Source organism: Falco rusticolus, chromosome 6 (genome assembly GCF_015220075.1).
Source record: "Falco rusticolus isolate bFalRus1 chromosome 6, bFalRus1.pri, whole genome shotgun sequence".
Classification (NCBI taxonomy): Eukaryota; Metazoa; Chordata; class Aves; order Falconiformes; family Falconidae; genus Falco; species Falco rusticolus.
The window spans coordinates 25,851,771-25,876,379 of NC_051192.1; the positions used below are offsets into that span (position 1 = coordinate 25,851,771).

The window sequence follows — 24,609 nt, forward strand, 5'->3', positions numbered from 1 at the left end:
TGAATTGTTGGGGACAGTGGCAGCATTAGAGTGATGAGCCTACCAGTGACCGATGGATACATGTACCCATAACACACTTCTAACAGTACCAGCTGCTACAATCCAGAGGGCCAAACGGTTTTGATGTAGACAAACCTCAGGCTGCCTCCAAACAGACTGCTACTTATGTGGACTGCAAAGGGAGGTTCACAGTGGTGCAAAACAGAAAAAAAAATACAGATGAAGGTGAAGAAGGTGCTGATATATCTTCTGGCACTCTAGCTATCGGCTCAAGTTTATGCCTGAAGAGGGATCTAAGAAAAAAACAATATTTAGGAGAGAGAAAAAAAAACATCTCCAAAAGAACTGGTTTGAAACGTTTCTGGCTTACAGGTGATTGTGCTAAGGGATAACACAGCATGAAAAAGGTAAACAAATTAGGTCTCCTAGGAAAGATTTTGTGGTTTTTTTAAAAGAAAGGTGTGGAGGTCACAGAAGACTAGAGAGGCCCTTCCCCACCATCAGGAGAGAGTAGTTGCTGCCTCCAGCAACAGCAAAATTAAAAGTGCTAAAGACACCGACCTATTTTTACTGTAAAGGAGAAGACAGCTTAGTTACGGAGTTGGCAGTCACACACAGTCCCCTGCACTCTGGGCAGAAGTGGGCTTTCAAAGCAGCAGAAACAGCATCTGCAAGACCAGCTCTCCTAGCCTCCTGCATGTGGGAAGGAAGGGCTCACTGGCACTGCTCCCCACCGGCACTGCTCCCCACCGGCAGCAGGGCAGGGACGCTGACCCAGGACAGAGCACAGCACAGCAGGGAGCAGTGTCCCTTGGCTGTCCCCTGCTCCCAGGGTTTGCAGAGGGTCACGGTACACAGAGCCTTGCACTCAGAAAAACCACTGGGCTGCAGCTTGCACCGAACGGAGCATCACAACATCCCCGTGTCATCCTGGCGTGCAGCCAGCACACAGGCAGTACAAAAGATGCTTTGTCTCCTCCAGCACAGCTCTACTGGACACCTGTAGCTGATCCAGCCTGATAACTGCAGGTACTCCAGCTCCCACAGAGGCCACAAGAGACAGAGCTGTAAAACCATGCATGTTTCAAATCCAGCTTTCCCTTTCTGTGTTCCCCCTCCTCCCCTTGTTTCTCAAAGGAAGACAATCAAGCTCTGCAGCTCAGGAAAAAAAGAAGCATCCCCTGCCTGGATCCTAAAGACCCTACACTTTGAGATCCACCTGAAAGGGCTTTTATACAGTATTGCAGCAAGACTCTCTAAGTCTCAACTGGTAAGTTTCTGAAATCCTATTCATTTATATTATCTCAGCTTGAGTGCCTGCCTGTGGTGTTTGTAACAGACTTAGCTTAATCTAAGGAGATTTAGCACTAATAACTAGAGCTCACTAATGCATATTGCAATTACATATCATACTGGGAAATTCTGTCCCCAAGCAAAAACACTGCTGATTCTCAGTAGGGGAAGCAACTAATACTAATCTAAAAAGATCTCCAGATGTTTCAGATGCTGCTTGCTCCCATTCAAAAGTAACCTCTTCTATAGCATCCAAGAAGGCAAAGCCTAAGCAGCGTGTTTTGTTCCATTTTTAATGATATATGGATTTAATTCAGGATTCCCAGTAAAACACACACTGAACTTTCACATTTGTCCTCCATCCACCCTCTCCACAGGGTGTATTCTTCACTGGAAGCAGCTGCTCCCCCTTTGCTTGTTATGAAGTGTATGAGATAACAGAAATGTTTAAAGGGGATTTTTGTCTTACTCAGAACAAAATTACTTTTCTGCCTGTCGTAAACTAAAGAAAGTGAGTCTGAGAAAAGAACTATGCAGCAACAAGCTCCAAAGGCTGCAGAAGTAAACCGGAGGACTGAAGACTACCCCTCCTCAACATCAAATATTTCCCTTTTACTTTTTATCTGCTTCATGTGATGCATCATAGTTGGGTACTTACTGCACATGTGTATCTGATGATTAATGGGAAAGCCAACATCAATTTCAGTCTCTGCTAAGCCCTACTGTTCTATCAGTACAGCAAATCTGGCATTCAGGCTCCCTGTACCATACCCAAAGGGGCACCACATATAGAACACTGGTATACATGCACTAACTCAGATTTATTCAAAACCGTTCGCAAATTACCTCTGGGTGGCCAGTTTTGTGCCAAATCTGCATTTACTAGTACAGATGAAATCAACTCTGTGTTGTGCCTACTGGCCAATTCAACAAAAATACCATTTCAGCCCACACTTGGTCCATAGCAAAAGGCAAGAGGGACACGATACATGAGCTCAGGTCTAATATTAATGATCATGCAATCTGAAGGTCTAGATTAATTCCACCGAACTTTGGATACTTTCCCAAAACATCTAAAGTCAGCAGCCACATTACACCAGACTTCCTCTATAATCGAAGGAAAGCTATACCTACCTCCAGAATGTTATTTAGCTTAGCTGATTTTCCACCCGAATGTGCCTGCCTCTCCCTACTACCAGGAGCCTCAGGCAATGAGCCAGTACTGTACAGTCAAGCAGGTAGTCTGGACCTGAGCATGGAGTATAACACAGCATCTCTCCTAACTTTCATGGGAATGTGAAAAACAAACAGAAAACCTTGTAAACCTGTACTTTGCACTAAAACCAGCTAAGTAGAATTTGAAATAGATTGCTTTTTGTGGTCTGAATGTTCTTTGCAACAGTAGTTGAAAGGAGTGTGCTCTCCATATACGTGATTTGTCTTTAAAGGGCATGTTATTGTTGTTCTGCCACAGAGCAATGCAGCTGAACAAAACCTGAGAGCCCCTCACCCTCTGAGGTGTTTGGCCTTTACAGCTCAGTATAAACTTGAGCCAAATGCAAACCCACCCAAATTAACAGAAAATACTCCCTTGGACTGCAGCGCACTCTGCGTCCACTTTACATTAATTGCTGGTGTTAACTGCTTATCACTGAGAAACACCACCCCGACACAGTTCCTTGATATCCACCATTTGTCAGACCCACAGCAGCAAAATCACAGAAATAAACTGCACTGGTTTAAGGACATGAAGCCTTTCAATACATCTCTGACCTAAAGCTGGCTCCCAGGACAGCAGACAGTTTTATCAGGAGGCAGCAGTCATGTGGTGATCTGTGTAAAACGAGCTCCAGACCCCAGCAATCACTTTCCTAATGCACCTGCACACTCATGGGTAATGCAAAAGTTACAAAAAAAAAAAAAAAATGCCTGACAAACTGTAAGAACTGACTTCCGTCAGCCTTCCAGGAAAGAGTGTTTTATTAGCAGGGAAACAGGCTGCACTTGTGGTTTTACTACCTGTGAAAGCAATTGTTCTGTGATGAGTGAAAACCTCAATCTCAAGTGCTGTAAACATCATAAACACTACAAACATTTTTAAATAAAGCTGCAACTGCCTTTATTATTAGCACTTCGGCACATGTCACCCCTTAAGTGCTTAGCAAACACACTCTCATATGGAAATGAACCGTTTTGTCCCAGGGGTAGTTAATGAAGTTTTCTAAGTAATGCTGCTGAAGTACCTGACAATTATGCAAGTCATTTCTGCTCATAGAAGATGTTGTAGGCTTTATGGTTTATCTCATTAATTTTCATCATCCTCTACATGAACTACCACTCACTACTCACCATTAAGCCATCTGTTTCCATACCGATATTAGAAAGGCAAAGGAAAACAAAAACCCTCATGGAGAAAGGTTTTTTCCTTAAAAACAGTTTACAGAAGCAAATCAACATATAACAGACACACCCGAACTAAGCATGTATTTCAAAAGACAACTTTGTTGCAGACTGTGTTGCATTTACAGAGCTTTTTGAAGCTTGGTGTCATGAAAATTTGCTCTCTTTTACAGCTAGCACTTACCCAAGGGAATAGAGACGGCATTGCTTGCTTCTAATTCTATGAATGAGGCTAAACCTCTCATCAAGACAGATCGACCAGGGCTTCTTTGTGGTTTCAGAGTACTCTCTCAGGCTGTTCAGGTTCATGCGTTCACATGAAATCTGTTGAAACCAAAGGATGTTTCATTTTAAGACAGGATTTTTAATTTGTTTTTAATTTGCCTTCTGGGGAAAGAGTGGAAAGCAGAAAAAATGTTAATTGGTTTCATTTAAATCTGATTATCAATCTGATACACAGCTATGGAGATTTGATGACTTTTTTTCCTTGTTCATCTGTTCTGCTTGGTGAGATTTAAGGCTTACATAATCACCCAGAGAGCAATGTAGTTTGAAAAGCAAATAATTAAGCATTAGTACTATACCCACAAATCAATTTTCCCTGAGAATAAGTTATTTCAGCACTAAAATGTTTAACTTTTTTCTTTTCAAACCTCGGAGTGGATTTTGCATCCTGAATAATGTTAAAATCACGTCATGATTCAAGATCGCAATTACAATTTGCAGTGTCACTGCAATATACACTGTATACCTTACCTAGAGCGTCCTGGATCTCAGTTCCAGAAGGGACATTACCCCAATCCATCCCCTCTACAACAACGAAGGGATTGAAGTAAGTGCTTAACTAAACGGAGGAATCTTAGCACCTCTGTCTGTGCTGGGCTGGCTTAGACATCTAGAGTCTAAAGCCAGGATAAAAGAGATAAAGACCCTGCAGGAAGGAACACTGTAAGCCAAAGTCCTTGTAAAGACCAAGAAAGCAAGGACCAAAATGTTCTAGATTCATCAGAAACCTGGAAGTGTCAAAAATCACTTAACTGAGAGGTGAAGTCAGCTTTGCCAGCAGCTGAGCAGCAGCCTGCAACAGCCAAAATACAGCGGTGACCGAGCCAATGAAGCCAGAGCCCTGGGAATGACACCCTGCGGAGGAGACCCTGCCTGCAGCACCAGCTCTGCCTACCCACCCAGCAGCCTGGGCCAGCGCTTCACCCCCAGGCTCTGCCACACCATTCTGCACCATCCCGTTCTCCTGACCCGCTCTGGAAAAGGCAGGCATGGAGCTGGGGGTGCTGCAGCCTTTCAGCGTTCAGGACGCAGGGCACAGCAGGCGATGGGAAGCCAGTGCAGTTTGTACAGCTGTCACCGTAGCAGTGGTAAGGAGGTAACGGGAAGAAGAAGTAAGCACCAAAGCTGTGGCTACTTCTGCCCAGGAGAGGCTGTGCCATGCTGCACCAGCATCAGCTTACAGTTGCTTGTTGAAGGGCTTTTCAAATCATGTGCAGCCCCGCCATCAAATTCAGGGGTTGCAGGGCACAGGCTGCTAACACACAGATAGGAAAGCAAAGACTGAGAAGAGTTGCAGGAACCCAGCTCACCCATCATGATGAAAAGTTGTTCTTTGGGCCCAGTACCAGCCCTGGCTGCAGGGATGGGAGCTGGCACTGTCAGAAAGCCAGCAATAAAATGGTGGGAAGAACAGCAGCAAAGACAAAACCAGGTTAAACATCAGCCCTGAACTGACTGTTCTCATCTCGTTCCTTCCTTCCTCTACAGCAGACTACCCAGGCTCAGCCCGCAGTTTTAGCCAACCCAAGAAGCACAGGCCTGCCCCACCTGGAACCACAGAAATGGAACAATTTTACACAGGGGTGAGAGTAAAAACTGGGCTACCACTAGCCATTGCTGTGGTAGGCACTCTCCACCATGTGCCTTATAATAAGTAAACAAAACTCTCATTCTTTAAGAAGCTTAAGCTCTGAAAGATCCATTACCTGGAGCATTAGATCTAAAGAACTGCATGCTGCATCACCACCTCCCTGCTCCTGCTCAGCTCATAATTCCCATGGGAAATTCATACCAGCTAATATAGCATCTCTTCCTGCTGCTCTCAGGATTCACTAAGTTTTAAGCAATGATTTGCACTGCACCCCACCACCCATTTCCCTTCAGTCACGTAACAACCAAGGAATAAATGGCATTGCAATAACGAGCACTAATTTTAAGACACAGAAGCATAATGTGCTCTCTACAGAAAAGTAAGATTCTGCAGTGCTGCCACTTAATTGACTCACGGCATTATGAGCAATTATAACACTCAGAATTTGGAGCAATTTTCAAAGCTTTTGCTACTTAATAGCTCTTGCTATCAAAAATAAAAAAACCTGAACCCTGCCTTTAGCACCATCACCAGTCTGTTGCGTGATTTACAGACCCTGACGCACTGAGCTCACATCCTGTTCTGGGCTTCTGCTCGCTACTATGATACAAACAACAGCACATATAAGGTGGCTCTTCGGATCGCTAGTTACCAGCACTGGAAAAGGTTTTCTGGCCGCACCTTGACCCTGCTGACATGGCATCTTCCCCCTCCAGCAGTTCAAGCCATTCTACACTAATGGCAGGGAGCTGAACTCAGGCACAGTGATCAGTAGCCACTTGCTCAGCAAACAAGGAAAATGAGATCCCATGCTCATCTACGTAAGCAGGATCCCACCTCCAGAAGTGCTCATACCAGTCATGGTGTTATCCTGTCAGTTAATAATCCTATAACATCTGCCAGGTGAGGAACAAGGATTCCTCTCATTTTTTGTTTTCACTTATGCTCGTCCCCCTGACCAGGGTCAGCTCCTCTGGGAAAGAAACTTCTCGATTAGTGTGTCAGAAGCAATAAACTCTCTGCTAATTGATGTCCAAGTAGGCTTTGACCTAACTAGTGGAGTTTAGCAGCATCTGCCACTGTTTATTAAGTCACCAAGATGAAGGATGTTTTCAGCTTAATATGACTGCAGCAGCCTGAAGTTCTGTACAACAAAACAAGCTACACACATCTCTTGCTGTCTCCACATGCATTATGTTGCCTCTTGCCCTCTCAGTGCTGGCATGAGTGGAGGTAACAATGTCATTTTCTTGAGCATTTAGTCAGGGGTACCCACAAGTGGGAGGATAAGTGAACACTCTGCTACCCTCCCAGTTACCACACCATCAGCACAGCAGCATATTTTTAGACGTGTTTCAAATTAATCTTGTCTCAGCCTTGAAAGCATTGCATTAACAAAGAATTTTGTATGTGGATGATGTTTCAGTGACATTAGCACCTGAGGCTTTTTGCTGTTGTCCAGTGTAAGTGATGATGCAGTTAAATCTGTATTCAAGAGTCAGCTGCTGATAGACCTGGGTATCGAAAGCAGCTGCCCTGTCAGAACTGTGGACATCCAGCACCTTTTCCATTTTTTATTACAGGAAATGTATGCGTAAATGCTGTTGTGCAGGAGTGATGCCTCCATTAAGACATGACAGCTCAATTTCTGTATATGCTGAACCCCAGAAGTATCTGTCAGTGCAATCTGGATTTGAAAATGTCACCTGTGAAAAAGCACATAAGAACACTGATTTTTCAGGTCATCATTTTTGTCCTCAAAATATCAGGATTCTATTGGTGTTCCTGGGACAACCTGTCCAAGTTAGCGACCATTGCCCTGTTCTCATTTTACTGGGAACCTCAAATGCATCCTTTTTACCTAAAATTAGACTGTTTATCACATTATTATTGAGAGCTGGAGTGGCAGAATACACAGTCCTCTTGCTACAGAGTGCTCTGTATTTTTCTGTGTCTGACAGAGAGCGAGAAAGAGAGCAGGAGAGGAACCATGTCTGGAATTTCAGTCATAGTGTACTCCTGTCAGGAGATAAACCCATCTGGAAATAAAAACCAAGGAAATAATGCATTTTTTTTCTACCCTGTGTTTTGACCTTTACATCCATGTTGACCATTGCTGCTAGGTTAAGCACCTTTAGAAATAAAGCAGTTCCAAAACCAGTTTGGTGTAAGGTTAATTTCTTATCTGAGAGGGCACAGCCTGTACCAGGCAAACTGTTTTCTGAACAGAGGCTGAAATAAAAAACCTACCTGAGAAGTGCTAATGTACTTCAAGAACCTCAAGGCCTCGTAGTTGAGGGAAGGAGTCTGACTTGCCCATGGCTGTAGTTCAATGTGCCATCTTACAGTCTGCAAAGCAATACAAAAAACACTTTAAAGGAACAGGATTCATTTCTTGGTACAAGCACAAAATGCAAGGGCTAATAAATTAAGGAGATTTAATTTCAAATAAAAAGAGTTTCTGAGGGGCTTGTCTACACATGAAAGTAATTTCAGAATAAAGTAGGGTTTGAACTACAGTGAAAGACCATCTAACGATGATTTATTATGATCAGCTTTGAAAGCAGATGTAGGTAATTCAGAAAGAAAGGGCTCTTCATCCAGGATACATGTGTCAATACAGTTATTCTAGGACACCCAAGTAAGCTCTGGCTTGTAGAAGTGCATGAAGAAAACCAAGATGTAACTAATTCCTTTAGCAAAACATCTGAAAACAGTAAAATACTTCAAATTTTATATCTACCATGTATCTCTGCTTGAATGTCCTCTGAAACAAGAACTTGAATTGCACTCATCATCACCAAAGGAAACGTCTGCAAACAATCTTTCCCTTTTTAAAATACAGATTTGATAGAAAAGAAAGTTTGTTGAGGTCTTTAAGAAAAGCTTTTTTCCTCTCCCATGCTTGCCTGACAAGATATACCAGAATTCTTTGTTTTCCTGAAAAAACATCCATGTGGCTGTCCGTAGCCCTATCACTCCTCATTTTCATAGCCGCAGGGAAGCAGTTTTGGTGGATGCTTTCTGCACTCCCTTTGAGGCCCCTCAGCTCTGAACCACAGGGATCCTGTCAGTTTTTCCAGCAACACTTCCCACATAGAGTGGGACAGAAGAGGTCTTTCAGACATGTGCTTACAGAACAACGGGGCTCCGCGCTCCCATCTGCTCCACCTTCTCCAAATTCTGCCCGCTTTTGTCGCACTGGGAAGTTTAGATGTGTTATCTCTTGCCCTCAAGTAGATAAAAATACAAGCACGGTGTTAAGTTGTACTAAATTAAGATTGATTCCTCATGGCTTTTCATCTTCAGGCGCCCTAAGTCACTTCTATGGCTGGGCAGGTAGTATCAAGCTTCCCTTTAATCATCCCCAATTAACTGAGCTTCCATAATGAAGAGGATGGGGGTTTTCCCCCACAGGTTTATCCTGACATTCAGTAACATACCAAACAGGAACCTCATTTGAGGTTCCCACAGCACTGTATTTCAAACAAAGCCCTGGAAAACATAAAGGAAATAGCTACTGAAGAGGATGGAAGCAGATCAGAGAGGCAAGGTGCTGAGCCCCCAGACAAGACCAGTCTGTGGTGCCAGAAGAAGAGCCAACATGGTGACAGTGGAGATCCTCTGAGGAACACAGGAAAGAAAAAGAGGCGGCAAAACTAGAAAAAAAAGAGATGATTAAAGAGGACCATCAGACCAGATGGAGTTTGCCTTGAGCCGATACCATGAATTGATATTTTTGCAGCCTAAGTAAACATAGTCAGGAGTGAACATGAGCCAGAAAGTCTGTGTGAGGTTTATTGTTCCTTTAGCGTTTGCTCTTTGGGCTTTTTTTACTGTAAAGAGATGCTGAGATATTTTTTTCCCCAGCAGACAAAAGTAGCATTTCCCACCCTGAAACTTGCTGCCTGCAGCAAACATGGGTTCCTACACCCTGCATAGCACAAGGCTGGAAGCAAGCTAGCAAGTCCTGCAGCAGCACGTACCCCTGACCCGCTGACTGCAGAGGCAGCCTGCAAGCAGCTAACAGCAGGAGGATAGGTGCATGCTGGGGAGCAAAATGCACGTAATTTTTCAGAATGAGTCACAGTTCACACAGCTGAATAACGTTTGCAATGTCAGTAATGCTTTTGTTTCAACAGGCTTGAAAACCGAAATGAAAATGAAGACTGACAATCATTTTCAGGGAAAAAAAAAAAAAAACCAACACAAAACCCAGACACCTAAACATCTGTGCCCAGTTATTCTGAATTCTATTTGTGTGAGAAGTAGCTCATTAAGTAGGGGAATTGCAGGGTGGCCATTGTGGCACTGCTCAGCAAGAATTCCCTCTGCACAGAGTTGACAGGGAAGAAAAAGAAAAAAATTCCCTATAATTAACCACGTGAATGAGGTTCTTTTTCAGTAGAGTGCAATATCCAAGAGCTACTGTGTCTTACTCTCAGATTCTTAAAATCTTAAAGATGACGAACTGCCTTCCTACTGACTCCAAAAATATATCAATAAACACATAAAAAGGAAGACTAAACACCACTCACCCCCACCCCCCCAAAAGAGGGAAAAATCAGAAAAAGGTCAACCTTTTATATAGTTCTTTAAATTCAGGAGCACTACATAAATGTTACTTTTGTGAAAGAGATCAGACCCGAGCTCCTGTTTGAGGGCACTGCTTTTGAATAGCTTTTGAAACTTCACACTTGGGCCCTGGCTCCTTACTAAGCAGCAGCCTATTTCCATTCATTAATGAATACATCAGAGATGCCTGTTCCTAACACCTACTAAACACCCCTCCGGGGGGCTTCAATAGCTGCATTACAATAAGATTCACAGATGACAAAGAGGGATGAAAACGATGAAAACCCAGTACATCTCTTGGACAAGGTACACCCTCCCAGCAGGTAAGTCAGTGATGTTGGTGATGCAGTTTGGGTATGTTCAGGACTCACAAAATATCCCCCTGAAGAAGCTACTCCCTATGTACATCAGTAGCCTTTGTTTATAGTTTTTCAGGTAATTTTCAGCCTGTTCTATAGTGTTTCCACATAAGCCCTCTCAAATTAACTCTACAGATAAAAGGCACCCAACCCCTGTGAACCAACTGCTTTGTGAAAATAAGGTTTACTCCTGATAAACGCATGTGTCTTATTTTAAGGAGTTTTTCCCTCTAGACTTCCCAATTTTGTCTATTCAGAGCAACCTGACTGTGGCATCATGAGTTGGATTTTCTCCCTTGTATCACAGAAACCTCTAGAGTAAATAAGCAAGAGCAGGCCCCTGAGGCTGCTATACAAAGCAAGCTGTGGAGCAGCTCCTTTCACAGGCGGCTTCTACAGCAAGTGCACAAGAGGAGCAGAGGAGGTATTAGAGTCCATATTATGCTGCTCTGGATAGGACATTCAGACAGACCTCCCCAAGGTCACCCAGGAAGAGCCAGAAAATGGTTTGGACATTCTGCATCTCTGGCTATCGCCATCAGTGTGCTTTGTCCCTAGGGTAAGGACTTCCAATGAGACACCATGACGGTGTTTCCCAAACACCAATATATCCTGATTCCATAATATAAAGAGATGACAGTACCTGGGAAGTTATAATGCCCCTTAAAAAACAGCATACTGAATTATCTTGAAGTATCTCTCTATATACATTTTTTCACTTATAGACACGTTACCTGGAATTAGCATTGTAAGAAAAATCAGACTTCAGCAAGACTTTATCACAGGCAATGGTCAGAGACTGACTTCAGGTGCCCCAGAAGGGTAATGGATACCAGATACCGTTAATGTGGAGTGATGTCTAAATTTTCACCACATGAGATAACCACAGAGCGAAGAAAATCTTAAGGCAATGCCATTGCTTTGTTAGGAAAACCGGGATGCATTTGAAGGTCTGACTTTTTTCCCAGGTACATCACAAGGATAAGGACTGATGTTTCCTTCAAACCAATCTGACAGTAATCCACAGTGACTCTTCTCTGGAGACCACACCCTTCCAGATTTTTCTCTCTCATCAGCCATCTATGATAGTCATCTAATAATCACTTAATATCTGTAGTAAACATATGGTATCATTTATCCTAAAAATCTGAAATCATAATAGAAAGTTTAAATCAACATAAGCAAAGGACTCACAAACGAGCAGGTATAAAATTGTAGGTTTGCTAAATTTCTGGTTTTCTTAGCATAAACTTGAATACATAAATCATTAAACTCTTTCCAGATCGATTCTAGTTTCAGTGCACTAATTCAAACAGCCCAACCCCTCCCTTCCCTTCTGTTTACGTTTGAAAGTACATTTTCCATACTTCCACCTTTTTTAATTCAGTAACTGTTTCTTCCCCTCCTTTCAATTTCCTTCCTTTTTAGCAGCCTATTAAAATACAGAAACATATTAGCCATGTTTACAAACAAAAATTTGGGAACCCCATTGTCCTGCCAAGCGGTCTGTTGCTTCCAATAAAGAGACAAAAGACTTGTCAATACATACACAGATGTCTTAATCAAGGAGGAAATACTAAATCCTCTGATTAAACTGTGCAACAATGATTTTTTACATTTGAGGTAGGACCAAATGTGAATGGAAAGTACTTGTGGCAACAAATTCCATCAATAGCCATAAATATTTGCTAGTCATAGAAACAAATGACACACATCTTCACTTCCAACCATTCTGGCTGTACTCTGTGTACCATCACACTCACCCTTTGTGGAAAGCTACAGCAGAACAGAGCTTGCTTGTGGGTAAAGTTTTGCAGGGGTTTTATCAGTTTCAAATGCAATGGGTGGGATTCAAATTGCAAATTTTCAGACATCTACAAGGCAAACATGTATTTGCTGGATTGCACTCCGGAAGGCTCACCCTTGTAAGAGTAGATTGTTCCTAGATATGATTTACAGGGCTTGGACATCATTTTATTAGGGCTCCCTCTGAAGCACCTGTGGCCTTAAGCACGTTATTTTGTAGTGGGCCTGTTGTTTTGTTTTTTCCCCCAGTTCAAAAGTACCTTAAATAGTGAAAGCAGCATGTGCAGCCCACCCAAGTACTGGCTTTACAGGACATGCCAGCATGCCTCACGAGGGACACGCAACAAGTGCAAAGCCTGTCAAGATGAGTGGGAGGGCTGCTGAGGGTGGAGGCGGCCAAACCTGGCACACTGCTCTTCTCGCTGACAACACAGAGCTGCTCCAGTGATGAACAATCCCTCGTGAACGCCCACATTTAGTTTCAGAGGCAATTAGCCGGTCGACTCCAAGGGAAAGCCGGGAATGAGAAAACATTCCTGCAGTGCAGACAACCAAGGACCGAGCTCCCACAGCGGGCTGGGAAGCTAAGTTAACTGACAGGACAAGATGAGGCAGACAGGCTCTTTAAGGGAATGATTCATCTCACTATAGAGTAGAGGTCTAAAATAAGAAAGATGAGTCATGCACTGGAAACATCCATGTCTCTCCATGGCCCGCAAAGGAAGCCTGGAGGACAGGCTCAGAAGTACCTACACTGTAGACATTCAACATCATAGAAGAGGAACCCCAGACCACACTATCATACGTGCCACGCTGCGGAAAAACTTGTATTTTAGAGGGCTGACACTACTCTTTATTTCTGAGCCTCAAGCAACACTTAATTGCACTTTATTCTTCAGCAAGGTTGAGTAACTCCAAATGTTTTATGTTTGGAGCAGCAATATGTGGCACAAGTCAAAACAAACTCCACCTCAAAGTGGAGGTGTCAATAGGAAAGAACAAGTATGCCTCAGCCTTGGCAAAGACCTCCTTGAGAAAGGTCAATTAATACAATCCCCTTTAGCTAAATGTAATCAGCACCATACTGAGGGCCACAAGAGGTACCTTCGTAAAAGCATGTATGCTACGTCGTTAATTTAGAAGTGGCGGGGACACGCACAGGCTCAGTAAGCTGTAATTTAAAATACAGGTTTACAAAGTGACTATGACTCATATTTAAAGCTCTGAATGAATAAATTTCTAATGTGGCTGGCTTTATAGGTATCCCATCCTACATGTCTGAACTGTTTCTTTCCTTTTTTTTTTTTTTGTATTACTATTATTTTCTATTTTTCTTTGCAGTTTGGCTTTCTTAAACATGAGGTTTTTGCTTAAGAAACCATATTGCAGAAATTGCTGCATACACTCCTGCTTTGTATGTGTGTGCCTGTACTGAGAAGAGCATTGGTTTCCCTCCCAGGCATCAGGCATTGGGAGTATCACAGGGACACACAGCTGACACCTAGCCCTGCAGCCACCTGAACTGGGAATTTCCACTCCACCAGTTAAACTTCCACGTGCTGCACAAAGTCCATAATGAACTGAAAACAAATTAATACAGGAAACCTTGCCCCATTTCTTACTTTTCTGAGTTTATCTAGAGCAGAGGCATCTCTGACAACACTGCAGGCAAGCGCAAGTCGTCTCCATACCTAGCCACCGAGGGATTGCTCCATCGGCTGTATGGGTCGGGTCGGTGCAATGGAATAAACAGGCCACACAGAGAGTCCCTCCCACAGACAAACCCCTGCACTACAAACTGCCCTGTGTGACAGGATCACAGAATGGTTTGGGTTGGAAGGGACCTTTTAAAGATCACATAGTCCAACCCCCTGCCATGGGGTACCTCTTCTACTAGATCAGGTTGCTCAAAGTAAATGGTATTGGTCCCCGTATGGACTCTTGAGGGATACCACTTGCTATTGCTTTCCACTTAGACGCTGAGCTATTGACTATAACTTCTTGTACACAGCCATCCATCCTTACCCATCCAACAGTCTATCCATCAAACCCGTATCTCTCCAATTCGGATTTAAGAATGTTGTGGGGAGTCGTATCACTGCCTTATAGAAGTCCAGGTAGATGACAGCCGTAGCTCTTCCCTTGTCCACTGATGCAGTCAGTCCATCATACAAGGCCACTAGATTAATCAGGCGCAACTTGCCGCCCTTGGTGCAGCCATGTTGGCTGTCCCAAACCACCTCCCTGTCTTCAGTATGTTTTGACATATCTTTCAGGAGGATGTGCTCCATGAACTTATCCAAAGATGTGATGGCAGAACATTAGGCTGAGGAAGTGCCAGGATGAGGAAGCAACGTAACACATACAGTCAGGCTCTCCTGTGCAGCAAGGCTACAGAGTAAACCCTGCCTATGGAAAACAGTCCTGTGACAAAAGTGTTTTCTGCATTAATAAGTGGATGTCTCCAATCTAAATGAGTTTTCAACATGACTTGTGTATGACAAATTATTTCTATGTCTGGACATGTGTGTTTTATTTTACTGAAGAGGGAACTTCGAGGATGCACTTAAGTCTCCCCTAGCTCCTTGTTCTCTATGCATCACCTCCTCCAAGCCTCTGCAGCACAGCACACATTTATCTCCCTGGGAGCAGGATGCAGTTGCTGCAAAAGCCAACTTACACAGCTCTGAGCATCACCCAGAGGGCTTCACTTGAGAGCAATTTAACAGCACTTGCTTCCCAGGGTTGCAGTTTGCACCATAAGTAAAACTCTTCCACTTAGCAGGGAAAAGGGAAAAAGCAATACATCTTGAATGCAAAGTTTTACATTGAAATGAAGAAAACAATTTTCTAACTTCAGTTCTCATCAGAAAAACTTTGAGCCACTGCATGGTAATTGAAACCAAAAGAGTCTTTACCCTTGTAGAGCAAATCAGTTTGAACATGCATAGATAACAACCCCTGGAAAGGCAGCAATCAGCAAGTGTTTCACCTCTGCTATCCTTTTGTTAATATTCATGTTTATTTTCTGCTCCTTTTGCTTCTGATTTCCCATCTGACGGTATGAAATGGAGCCACACACATACAAATTACAGCTCTCACACTCATGGGGGAACTGCTGGCCTAACAGGCAGGCAAGCCACACCAGCAACCTCGATGCAAAACACCAACAACTTCAATGCATTGGGAGGTTCAGTGTTTCATGCACAAAGCCCACACGTAAGCCCATCTCTCCAACTCTACTTTTAGTTTTGTGCCTTTTCTCCCAAACAAATGTATCATAAGAAAAGCATATGCAGAAAAAAAGGATGCTTGGCACTGACTTTAAGTGACAGAATTTATATTTTTCTATGAATAAAGAAATGGCTTTGGAAAAATAAAGAGCTCCTTCCGAAATTAACAGGACATTGCCACCTCTGTAGAGGAATTTAGGTGTCTAATGCTCCACTGAATGCAAATCGAAACCCTGACTTCCATAAAAAATAGCTATTGGGAACCAGCTTACCAGGTTTAAATTAGCTGTTGAGGACACCTGCCACCCCCTCACCCATAAATTCACCAGATCTGGGCTTCAGTGACTACTGTGCATGACCCTGGGTGTAGGTTTGTGACTTAGAGGAAGCATGTGTTTCAGAACGCCTGCCAAAATATTAATTTGTAGGCACTTAGAAATTCGGAAAGCATTGCATCTAATTTATTATTTACATAGCATAACTACCAACTCTCACTACCTCTGAGGAATAAATCCACTGCAATCAAAGCAGCTGGGACCTGCAAAGGTAGGAAAGGGCAGCGTTGCACCAGGGAACCCCTCCTTGGACCTTCAAAGATAACCAAAGACTGACAGCTCTGCCACTGGAAATCTCCGCAACATCAGGGAGAAATACACATTTATTGAAAGGAAGATTTATTTTACTCTGCTAAGAGATAAATGGCTTTAAAAACAGTCAAGTGGTATTTCTTTGCTATGGTAATAAAATAAAATAAATAAATTGGGCAGCAGCATTCTAGCACAATCCAGAGGCTGACAGTATGATAATTTATATCTGATGGAGATAAAACCAGGAGCCAGAACAGATTGAAATTTATGGAAGCAAGTTCTCGAAACTGCTTTAAGCAATGTAATACTCAATCAGCTGATTTTTTTCCAGTGCCTGCATGCCTTTGCCAACACTCAAGAATAACAGCAAGAAATAGTTACAGCAACTACTGGTCATTGCTTATCAAGTTCAGAATTTAGCTAAACAGAGGCAAGACCACAGTTTCAACCTCTATTCATAACTGCTTTAAACAAAGTACTTTGGTTGATGAAATATGGGAGATGTCATAATCCATACAATTAAAAAAAACCCCCGAACTATTATCCTCTAGCACAGCATACAACAAACAGAATTCGTCAGTAAATATGCAGCTAGCCAGATAAAACGTGTTTATTTTGTGCAAATTCCAGCACTCTGATTTACAGATATGGATGCCTCTGGCAGCCTGTCCACTGACTTCAGCAGGCTCTGCCTGAGGCTAAGAACTGGGGAAAAAAAAGGTGGTTTAAAGTAAAACTTAATGCTTCCACACAAATAAGAGCACTTCACAATTGTGCAGCTTTCTCTCTCATCCAAACAGAGTGCAAATGTCTAAACAGAAATGATCTGCCACACCTTCCAGCCTACAGGGAGATCTGAAGCACCTTCTGTGCCCAGGGAGCAGGAGAAGGCAGTATTTAAAACTAGGCATCTATAACATCATAAAGCAAGTAGACTTTATTCTTATCCATGGGTAAACCGAAAGGCCGAGTGACTTCTACAGGTAGGTAGATTTCATAGCGTAAAACCTAAGGTAAGACAGAAAAAAGTTACAATAGATAACCTTAGTGGCTTCCATCTCTCCAACCCACCATCAGTTCACTTAATCATACTGGGGTTTATGGGGAGCCAGGAAAGACTTAAAAAGCAAAACTTCACTTTTTTCTTCTTTAATTCCTTATTTCATACAAGCGTTAGTTAATAAAACAAGGTAATGGAGCTCCACAGAATGAAATGTATACTCACTTTAAAAGTCTACAAACATTCTCCCTTTCTTGTTTTAAATACAGTTATGGATTACTGCCCTTAGTCTACAGCTATGTAAAAGTCTTCCAAGGAAAATAAAACAGTGTGTTGGGCAATTAGTTCCCCATGTCTAGAAAGGGAACGAAAGCTGGCTTACAAGTTCTTAGGATTTTAAGTATAAGATGATACATTTATTTTCCAATTTACAGAGAAGAAAATCAAGCTCGTTTCAGAGCACATAATTTCGAAATATTTTTTGTTCGAGACAAGTATAGACCCAAGTATCATAAGCCCATGGAGGATTGACTTGGGCAAATACAATCCATCACCTTTAGTTAAGGGCATTTTCTAATGTTTTACTACTAATTCTGAGCATTATAAAGAATATAGCGCTGAATAGCTACATGGTTTGACCCTGAACTCCTGATGTACCCAGAATTCCTACAGATTTCATAATGAATAATAATTGCAAGATCAAACCATTAATCAACACATCTTACTAAGAAGAAACACATCAGCTCAGCAGCAGCCAACTGACACATAATTGCCTCTTGTTTAATTTTCTCAAAAGAGCAAAGGAAAAGGAACAAGATGCCGCTGCTTTGCTCTATTCAGGATGAAACAAAGTTCACTTCATTGGAAGTTTCAGTGCTGCAGAACCACCATAAGGAATGCCCAAAAAGAGACACAGCATCAGTATTAACAAATATTATTGTCCCTTTGGGTTTTTTTCAGGCAGCTCCTACCCTGCAGCATTCAGATCTAGGATAAATCTCAGTCCTCCACTAGTACCATCAACTCTGCAGGGAGCAGGATTTCAGACTGATTCTTATCATTTTCAAGCTTCTAACATGCCATATCAATAGACATTACCATCTCTCCCCACCAGCATTTCAAACACTGTCTCTTTGTGAAATATGAAAGAGGATGCTAAAGAAAGGGCACCGACTTTGAAGCTCCCAGTTAATTATTTGTCTTTGCTAGGAAAGGAATGAGGAAGAGGGCTAGGGAGGGATAGGGCAAAGGAGGGGAGGTTAAATCAGCAACAACAAAACTATAAGATGTTAATGTTCACTGGTTCTAACATAATATTCAGCTGCACACATTTCCCAACCAGGTCCAGCCCCTGGCACATCACTGGTGTTTGCTTCTTGGCTTACTTTTTGTCTAGGTTAATTTTCTCCAGCAGACCATGCTGTCACACACACACAAAAATAAAAAACAGTGATTTGCTACCTCAACTAAACCAACAGCAAGAACACAGAACTATTCTGGCTTGACCTGAAAATCCGGAAACTTCAGAAGCTAACAGCTCACTGAGAAGTCCTCCTGGTCCTATATTCCCAAAGACAAGAGAAGCCCCCACACTGCATGATGGGGAGAGATGGCAGCAGGAAAGACACTCCTCACAAGGGTCCCCCAGATTTGGGATCTGCAAAGCCAAAACAGTTCTGTGGTACCGAGTTTCGAAGAACACTGCAAAGCCATTTTATTCCTATCTGCAGAGCATACAGAGAAGAATTCAGTGAGAAGCAAGATCGCTGTGTATGTTGTAACAGCTGCTGGAACAATCACATTTATCATTGCACAAAGACATAAGGAAAGGTTTATTTATTGTATTTTATACATGTGTCAGGGAGGACATAAATTACAAGGCTACTTTTTAAATGTTGCATAAAATGAAGAAGAAAGCAAAATAACCACCAAGGGGCTCCTCCAGGGCCAGACTCAGGACTTGTGCTCTTCAGGGGGTCAGCAGTCACCCAAGGACACCCCATCCATCCATTCCCTGACGGTGCAGTCGCTAAGCACCTCACAGGCAGCGCCCTTCTTGATGGCACCTGAGCCTGATGGCACATTTAGAAACAAGAGTACTGAAAATGGGACAGATGATCAAGCAGGGGAGAACACATGTAACTGAGGATCCAAACTTTTCCACGTAATACTTCATAAACAGCTAGGAATGTTTCCGCCATCTCCTACTTAAATTGACCCAGTTGTTGCCGTGCGAGCAAGTTCAAAATCATGGCTTTCATCTGTTACCCAAGGCGTCGGTCCATTTGCACACATGGTTTCTATTACCCTTAGAGATTTGCTAACTCAAAACAGGACAGCATGTCACCCTGTCATTTATGTATACAGAAACACTAGCATAAACGACATAACTGTGAGTAATGCATGTTATGAATTCCAGGTATACCACAATCGAAAGAAAAATTAAATTAAACCTGGGTTTTTTCCTCCTTTTACTTGTTTCACTGAACTGAATGCCATTTGATCTTATGCTAAGCACAGAAGGGCTCTGGACAGTGTTTCACCTTACACAAAAGTATCTTGGTGTGTATCTGCTAGCTAAGAAAACACTTCAGTTGATTAAATGACTCACATCCACCACACACAGCTCTGGAGCACTGAACGGTGGTACAAGACAAACACAGCTCCAAGTTAATAATAGAACAAGTGATAAGAGTGGGCTGCTGCAGATGCCATCAGAGATTAGTGGTGGTTCACACAAACTTTCTCACTTATGTGTTAAGTCTTTTATCTAAGCTGTGCCATCAGTGACAGCCATCACTGCCAGGCTGCAGGAGGAGGATAGCACGGTCTACCACAACCAAACCAAACTGCTTTTGTGAAGACTCCAGGTCCCTCGTTAACGCTACCTAAACCTCCAAATTCTACTTCTATTTTGTAAGAGACATGATGCACTTGTCACATGTACAAGTCTGCAAGGCAGCTGTGAAGAGGGTTTTCTTCTTCACCACTGGATTTCAGAACTGCATCCCTGGTCAAGGGCCACTGGAATTTTGCTCTGGGTTCACACCAAAGATCCATCAGTTGCACCCCAGTCTGAACCATGCCCACAGTTCAGTAAAAATAGTATGAGAGAGATGTCTGGCATGTCAGCACCTACCGCGCAGCCTTGGAGCAGAAACACATCTCTGTTAACTGCCTGGCTGGATGGGTAAATGTTGATGTGAACTGACTGAACAAACTGGGATCAAAACCTTACTAGCAACAAAGTTAAATATTTGTCTCACAGGAAGGCAGCTAAAGGTCAGAGATGTAAAAGAAAAACCTAAGGACTTCTGGAATAATTTTACTTGTCCCAGATCTCTCTTTCTGGCCTCTTCTCTCTGCAAAGAAGGAAGTTTTAGAAAAGAATGAAGTAAGCTTGGCCACCTTGACAACTGCTTGAACAAGAAACGCTGCATATTCAGAACTGTCCTCACTTCTATTATTTCTAGTATAAAACAGGAAAGGTGACAAAAGATCATTTTTGGTACTAACTGCACTCACAGTCTTCAAGGTTGTCAACATCTCTGACTCTCAGGGACTTTTGCTCTCTTCCCATGACAAGACTGTGACTTGCTGTACAAGTGACTTTCATACAAGTGCTCACCTCCTCCTCGACAGCTGCTTTTATGCAGAAGACATCCTCCCTCCTCCGAGCACGTACACGGCACGTGGGTCCTGCTCATTCACTGTTAATGAGGTCTGACAACCAGCAATATACCAGGCAACACAATTCAGTGCCCCAAACACAGTGAACTGTGGAGGGGTGAAGAAAGAGGTGAGAGCAGAGGATGTCTTTACTGAACAGCAGTCCCGTTCAACAGTTTGAGCTGAAGACAGCAAATGGGACTGGATCAGTATGGGGTTTTCTGCACCTGCTACCACAGCCGTAAAGGATTCATGTTTAGTTCAAGGCCCGTGGACCACCTAGCCTGGTTCAAAAAAAGACGGGACAACTGTAACAGCCCTCATGGAGCAAGGCATCTGCAGTAGAAATTACCACCTCAGTCCCTGGGTTATGTCTGTCAATAGGAAAGGTTATATACCCTGAAAAACATCTTTTTGTGTGCCAGAGCTACCCAGAAAAAATTGTTCCACTCTTTTTATATGCTGAAAGAAAGCCTTTAGTAGGTATTTGAAAGAAGTCTGTATTATTGGATATAATTAAGTCTGCTAAAGCTGTAATGACTTTCTGAAGGATAATATCCCCCAGCTGCTTCTCAAAAATTCATGAAGGAAGAATCTATTACAGGTAATAAAAACTGTGTAAGAATCAAAGTTATTCTGAGTGATCATTTACCTCACAAGCTCACAAGTGACATCACTGTGAGAAAAAACACTACCATCTCCTCTTTATGGTCTACCATAAACACATTTCATCTGCAGTTAAAATACAGTGAAAGCCCAGTATTGCCCTTGTTTGGCTGCTCAGAGAATGGTGCCTCAGCTGTTCCTACTTACAGGCAAAGCTAGCTGGTGCTCCCCAGATTTGGTCGTCTGCTGTTGAAAACTGCTATCAATAGAAGTTTACTCTTTTCTTCCACAGTAACCTCCCTCAGCCTGTGCTATTAGCCTGAATATTTAAACAAAAACCAACCAAGGGTCTCACAGCTGTTCCCCAGGTACTAATGGCCTGAAGCCGTTAAGTTCCTACCTTGTGCTAATCTTACAAGCTAAGCAACTTTGGGTCGGTTTATATTTGGTAAGAGACCTCCGAGTGGTGGAGGGAAAAAAGCTGTTGAGTAACGTTCCTTCCTCTGGGATCTACTAAGTCATCATAGGACAATTACAGTAGGTTCTGGTCTCTCTAGTGAGATATTAAGCCAGGGCGAGGATTGCTGACAGTCTTCAAAGACCCCATTACCTCTTTTTATTACACTGACATTAGACAATTGCTCAGGCTAAATTCCAGTTTTGCTAATCACATTGTACCTGCCAGACTCCTCCTCTAATTGCAGAGCAGGTAAATGTAGACAGAGGGACCTCAGAAGGTAGACTCTACCTCCCTGCCCTGACGCACAGCTAAGGATACCTAGACCTTCCCTGTGTGGATACCCAAAGTTCACATTTTTCTAGGGAGTCTTCCCACTGCTTATCCAGCTGCAGAGTTAAAAGATTTTCCTAATATCTTGCCTGAAAATTAAGCCATTTACTTCTTGTCCTACTTGCAGTGGACCTAGGGAACAATCAGTCATTATGCCCTTCAAAAAAAATTATTTTTTTTAGTTTGAAGAGTCTTGGCACATTCCTCTCAAAACCTACTTTTCTCTATTCAAAACAAGTACCACTTCTGCCAGGCTTTTCCTGTAGGCCTGCCTTTCTGGACCTCTTAATGACTTTTTCCTCCCACTGAGACTCTCTCCAGTTTGTCTACCTGTTATTAGAGGACGTGCACAGAAGCTGGCACACTCAAAAGAAAAACCAATATCCAGCTCTTCAGCACTGCTCTCCTCTGCAACAGAATCACAGCCTGCAACTCACATTCAAAGCTAGGACGCTATTCACTCCTTGCCGCAGCATTTATACAACAGTGCTGTGCACTGTAAAGCTTGTCGTGTGTCATGCAGGTGAGGTGACTGGCATAAGCTGTGGATTTAAACTCACTAGGAGGTCCCAAAAGCTGCCTTGACCCATGCTGCTGCCCCAGCAGCTCCCTTGGTTTGGCTTGGTCTGGGCAAATCTCCTTTAAACACAGCCTGATGTGACTTCACTGCACAGCGTCCAAACCCCTGTCACGTTAAAACTTTGCTGTAATGTTAAAACATTGCTCCAGGCATACATAAAAAATAAACTGTTATAAAAGTTAAGTCCCAATCCAAAACAGACAAGTTATTACACCAGGGGATATGGAAAGACAAACGGATACATCTGTCTTCAGAATAACCAAGTTTACGCCAAGAATTTTGGCTCCTTGCTCATCAAGAGACAGAGTAGCTTCCTATCCAAGCAGTACCCAAAATTTACCAGGATTTTAAAGATGTGAAGTCAGCTTGAAAACGCTATACATACAATCAGGCAATGAAAACATGATACATTTTTTTTACCAGATTTGTAGAATTAAAAAGGACTCTTTGCATAAGCCCTACGTATTGCTGACATAAGCATAAGTAGCACTGTCATTTTTAAATTAAAATTCAAATGTAGAATCTAAGTAAAATCTTAGCAATAATTTAATGCTAAATTTTATGAGGTTATTTGGAACCTGCCACGTTATTAACTGCCAAACAATTATTCCACAGACCTTTGAAGATATCACTCCAAAATAATTTGTAGATTTCAATTACATTAAAGATAAGGCTGTGATCAGTCATTACTGAAGAGAAGCAGTAACCTCTTGGAAATAGTTTCTATTTAAAGAAAAACAAAACCTGCAATCCAACAAGCAACAGCAAAAGGCAGTTAGTCTGTATTTTTTAAAGCACCAAAACGCAAATGTATACCAGTGTAAGGAATGCCTACAAAAATATAATCTCACAAGATTTTTCTGTTTTGGGAAATCATACTTCATGTTTCAAAATATGTTATAACTCCAGACAAAACACAAATGGGCCCAGCAGCAAAATCTAACTCCTAGCTTCTAATCACTGAAGGCAAACATTTTTATATCCTTAGAGATGAGATGGAAGAGCATCCAAAATAACACCAGGTTAATTTAGGCAGCACTCCACACCTTTGGACAGCCACAACAACAAAGTCATGTCCAGCTGATACTACAATTTTCAAACTAAGTTTAGTTATTTGCTTGTTTTCCAGCAGGCATGCTTTCCAAAGACACACCTGTGGCTGCAGCCTAGCAGCCTCAAGCATTTCGCCAAGTCTGCCTTCCAGGAGCCCCCCACTGCACAGCCCTGGCTGCACTCCTGCAGACAGCAAGACCCTGAACCTCGGTTTTTAGGAGAGACAGAGTCACAGCATTTGCCACGTCAGCAAGCAGAACTGCAGGAACTTTAAATATCTGCCGGGACTAACATTACCCTTTTTTCTTTCATGCATAACCATGTAAAACTTTTTTTTTTCCTCCTCCATGGAAATAAATCTGTTCAGAAGGCAAAGGACTCCAGCTTTTCTTAACCGGACTCTCAGAGAGGGCTCCTCCCCATTTCAGTGCACGAGAGCCAGCATAACCTTGTTATTGCAATCACTGTGATAAGAATTTGCTGTTATTTCAAATTCCAAATGCAACAATTATTTTTTTTTTGTACCATCACACCCCGCAATAACATTTCAAAACTCGCCTCATGTCTGCAGCGCTATGCGGGTTCAGACCTCACTAACACCTATTGCAAGAGCAAGTTATACATGGTGGATTTTGTGTGGTTCCAAGTAGCTGGAGTTTTTATCTCCAGCATATGTTACCAGACCAGAGGTTAACAAAACTATGAACATAGTTGGGCATTTTATTAGCAACAACACAGGTTTAAGGGCTCCCACCAAAATACAAACTGGATTACAAACTTCC

General features: G+C 42.5%; 1 protein-coding gene across 4 annotated transcripts in view; it reads right to left on the reverse strand.

Moving 5' to 3' along the window:
- METTL24 (methyltransferase like 24) overlaps nt 1-24,609 on the reverse strand; it is a 48,112-nt gene that overhangs the window by 19,641 nt on the left and 3,862 nt on the right. For 3 of the 4 annotated variants that reach the window (XM_037391183.1, XM_037391186.1, XM_037391185.1), the window contains exons 2-3: nt 7,820-7,918; nt 3,878-4,017 (exon numbers count right to left, since the gene is read on the reverse strand). In XM_037391183.1, coding sequence (XP_037247080.1) covers nt 3,878-4,017; nt 7,820-7,918 — 239 coding nt within the window. The remainder of the gene's footprint in view (nt 1-3,877; nt 4,018-7,819; nt 7,919-24,609) is intronic. The other variant, XM_037391184.1, reaches the window with a different exon arrangement.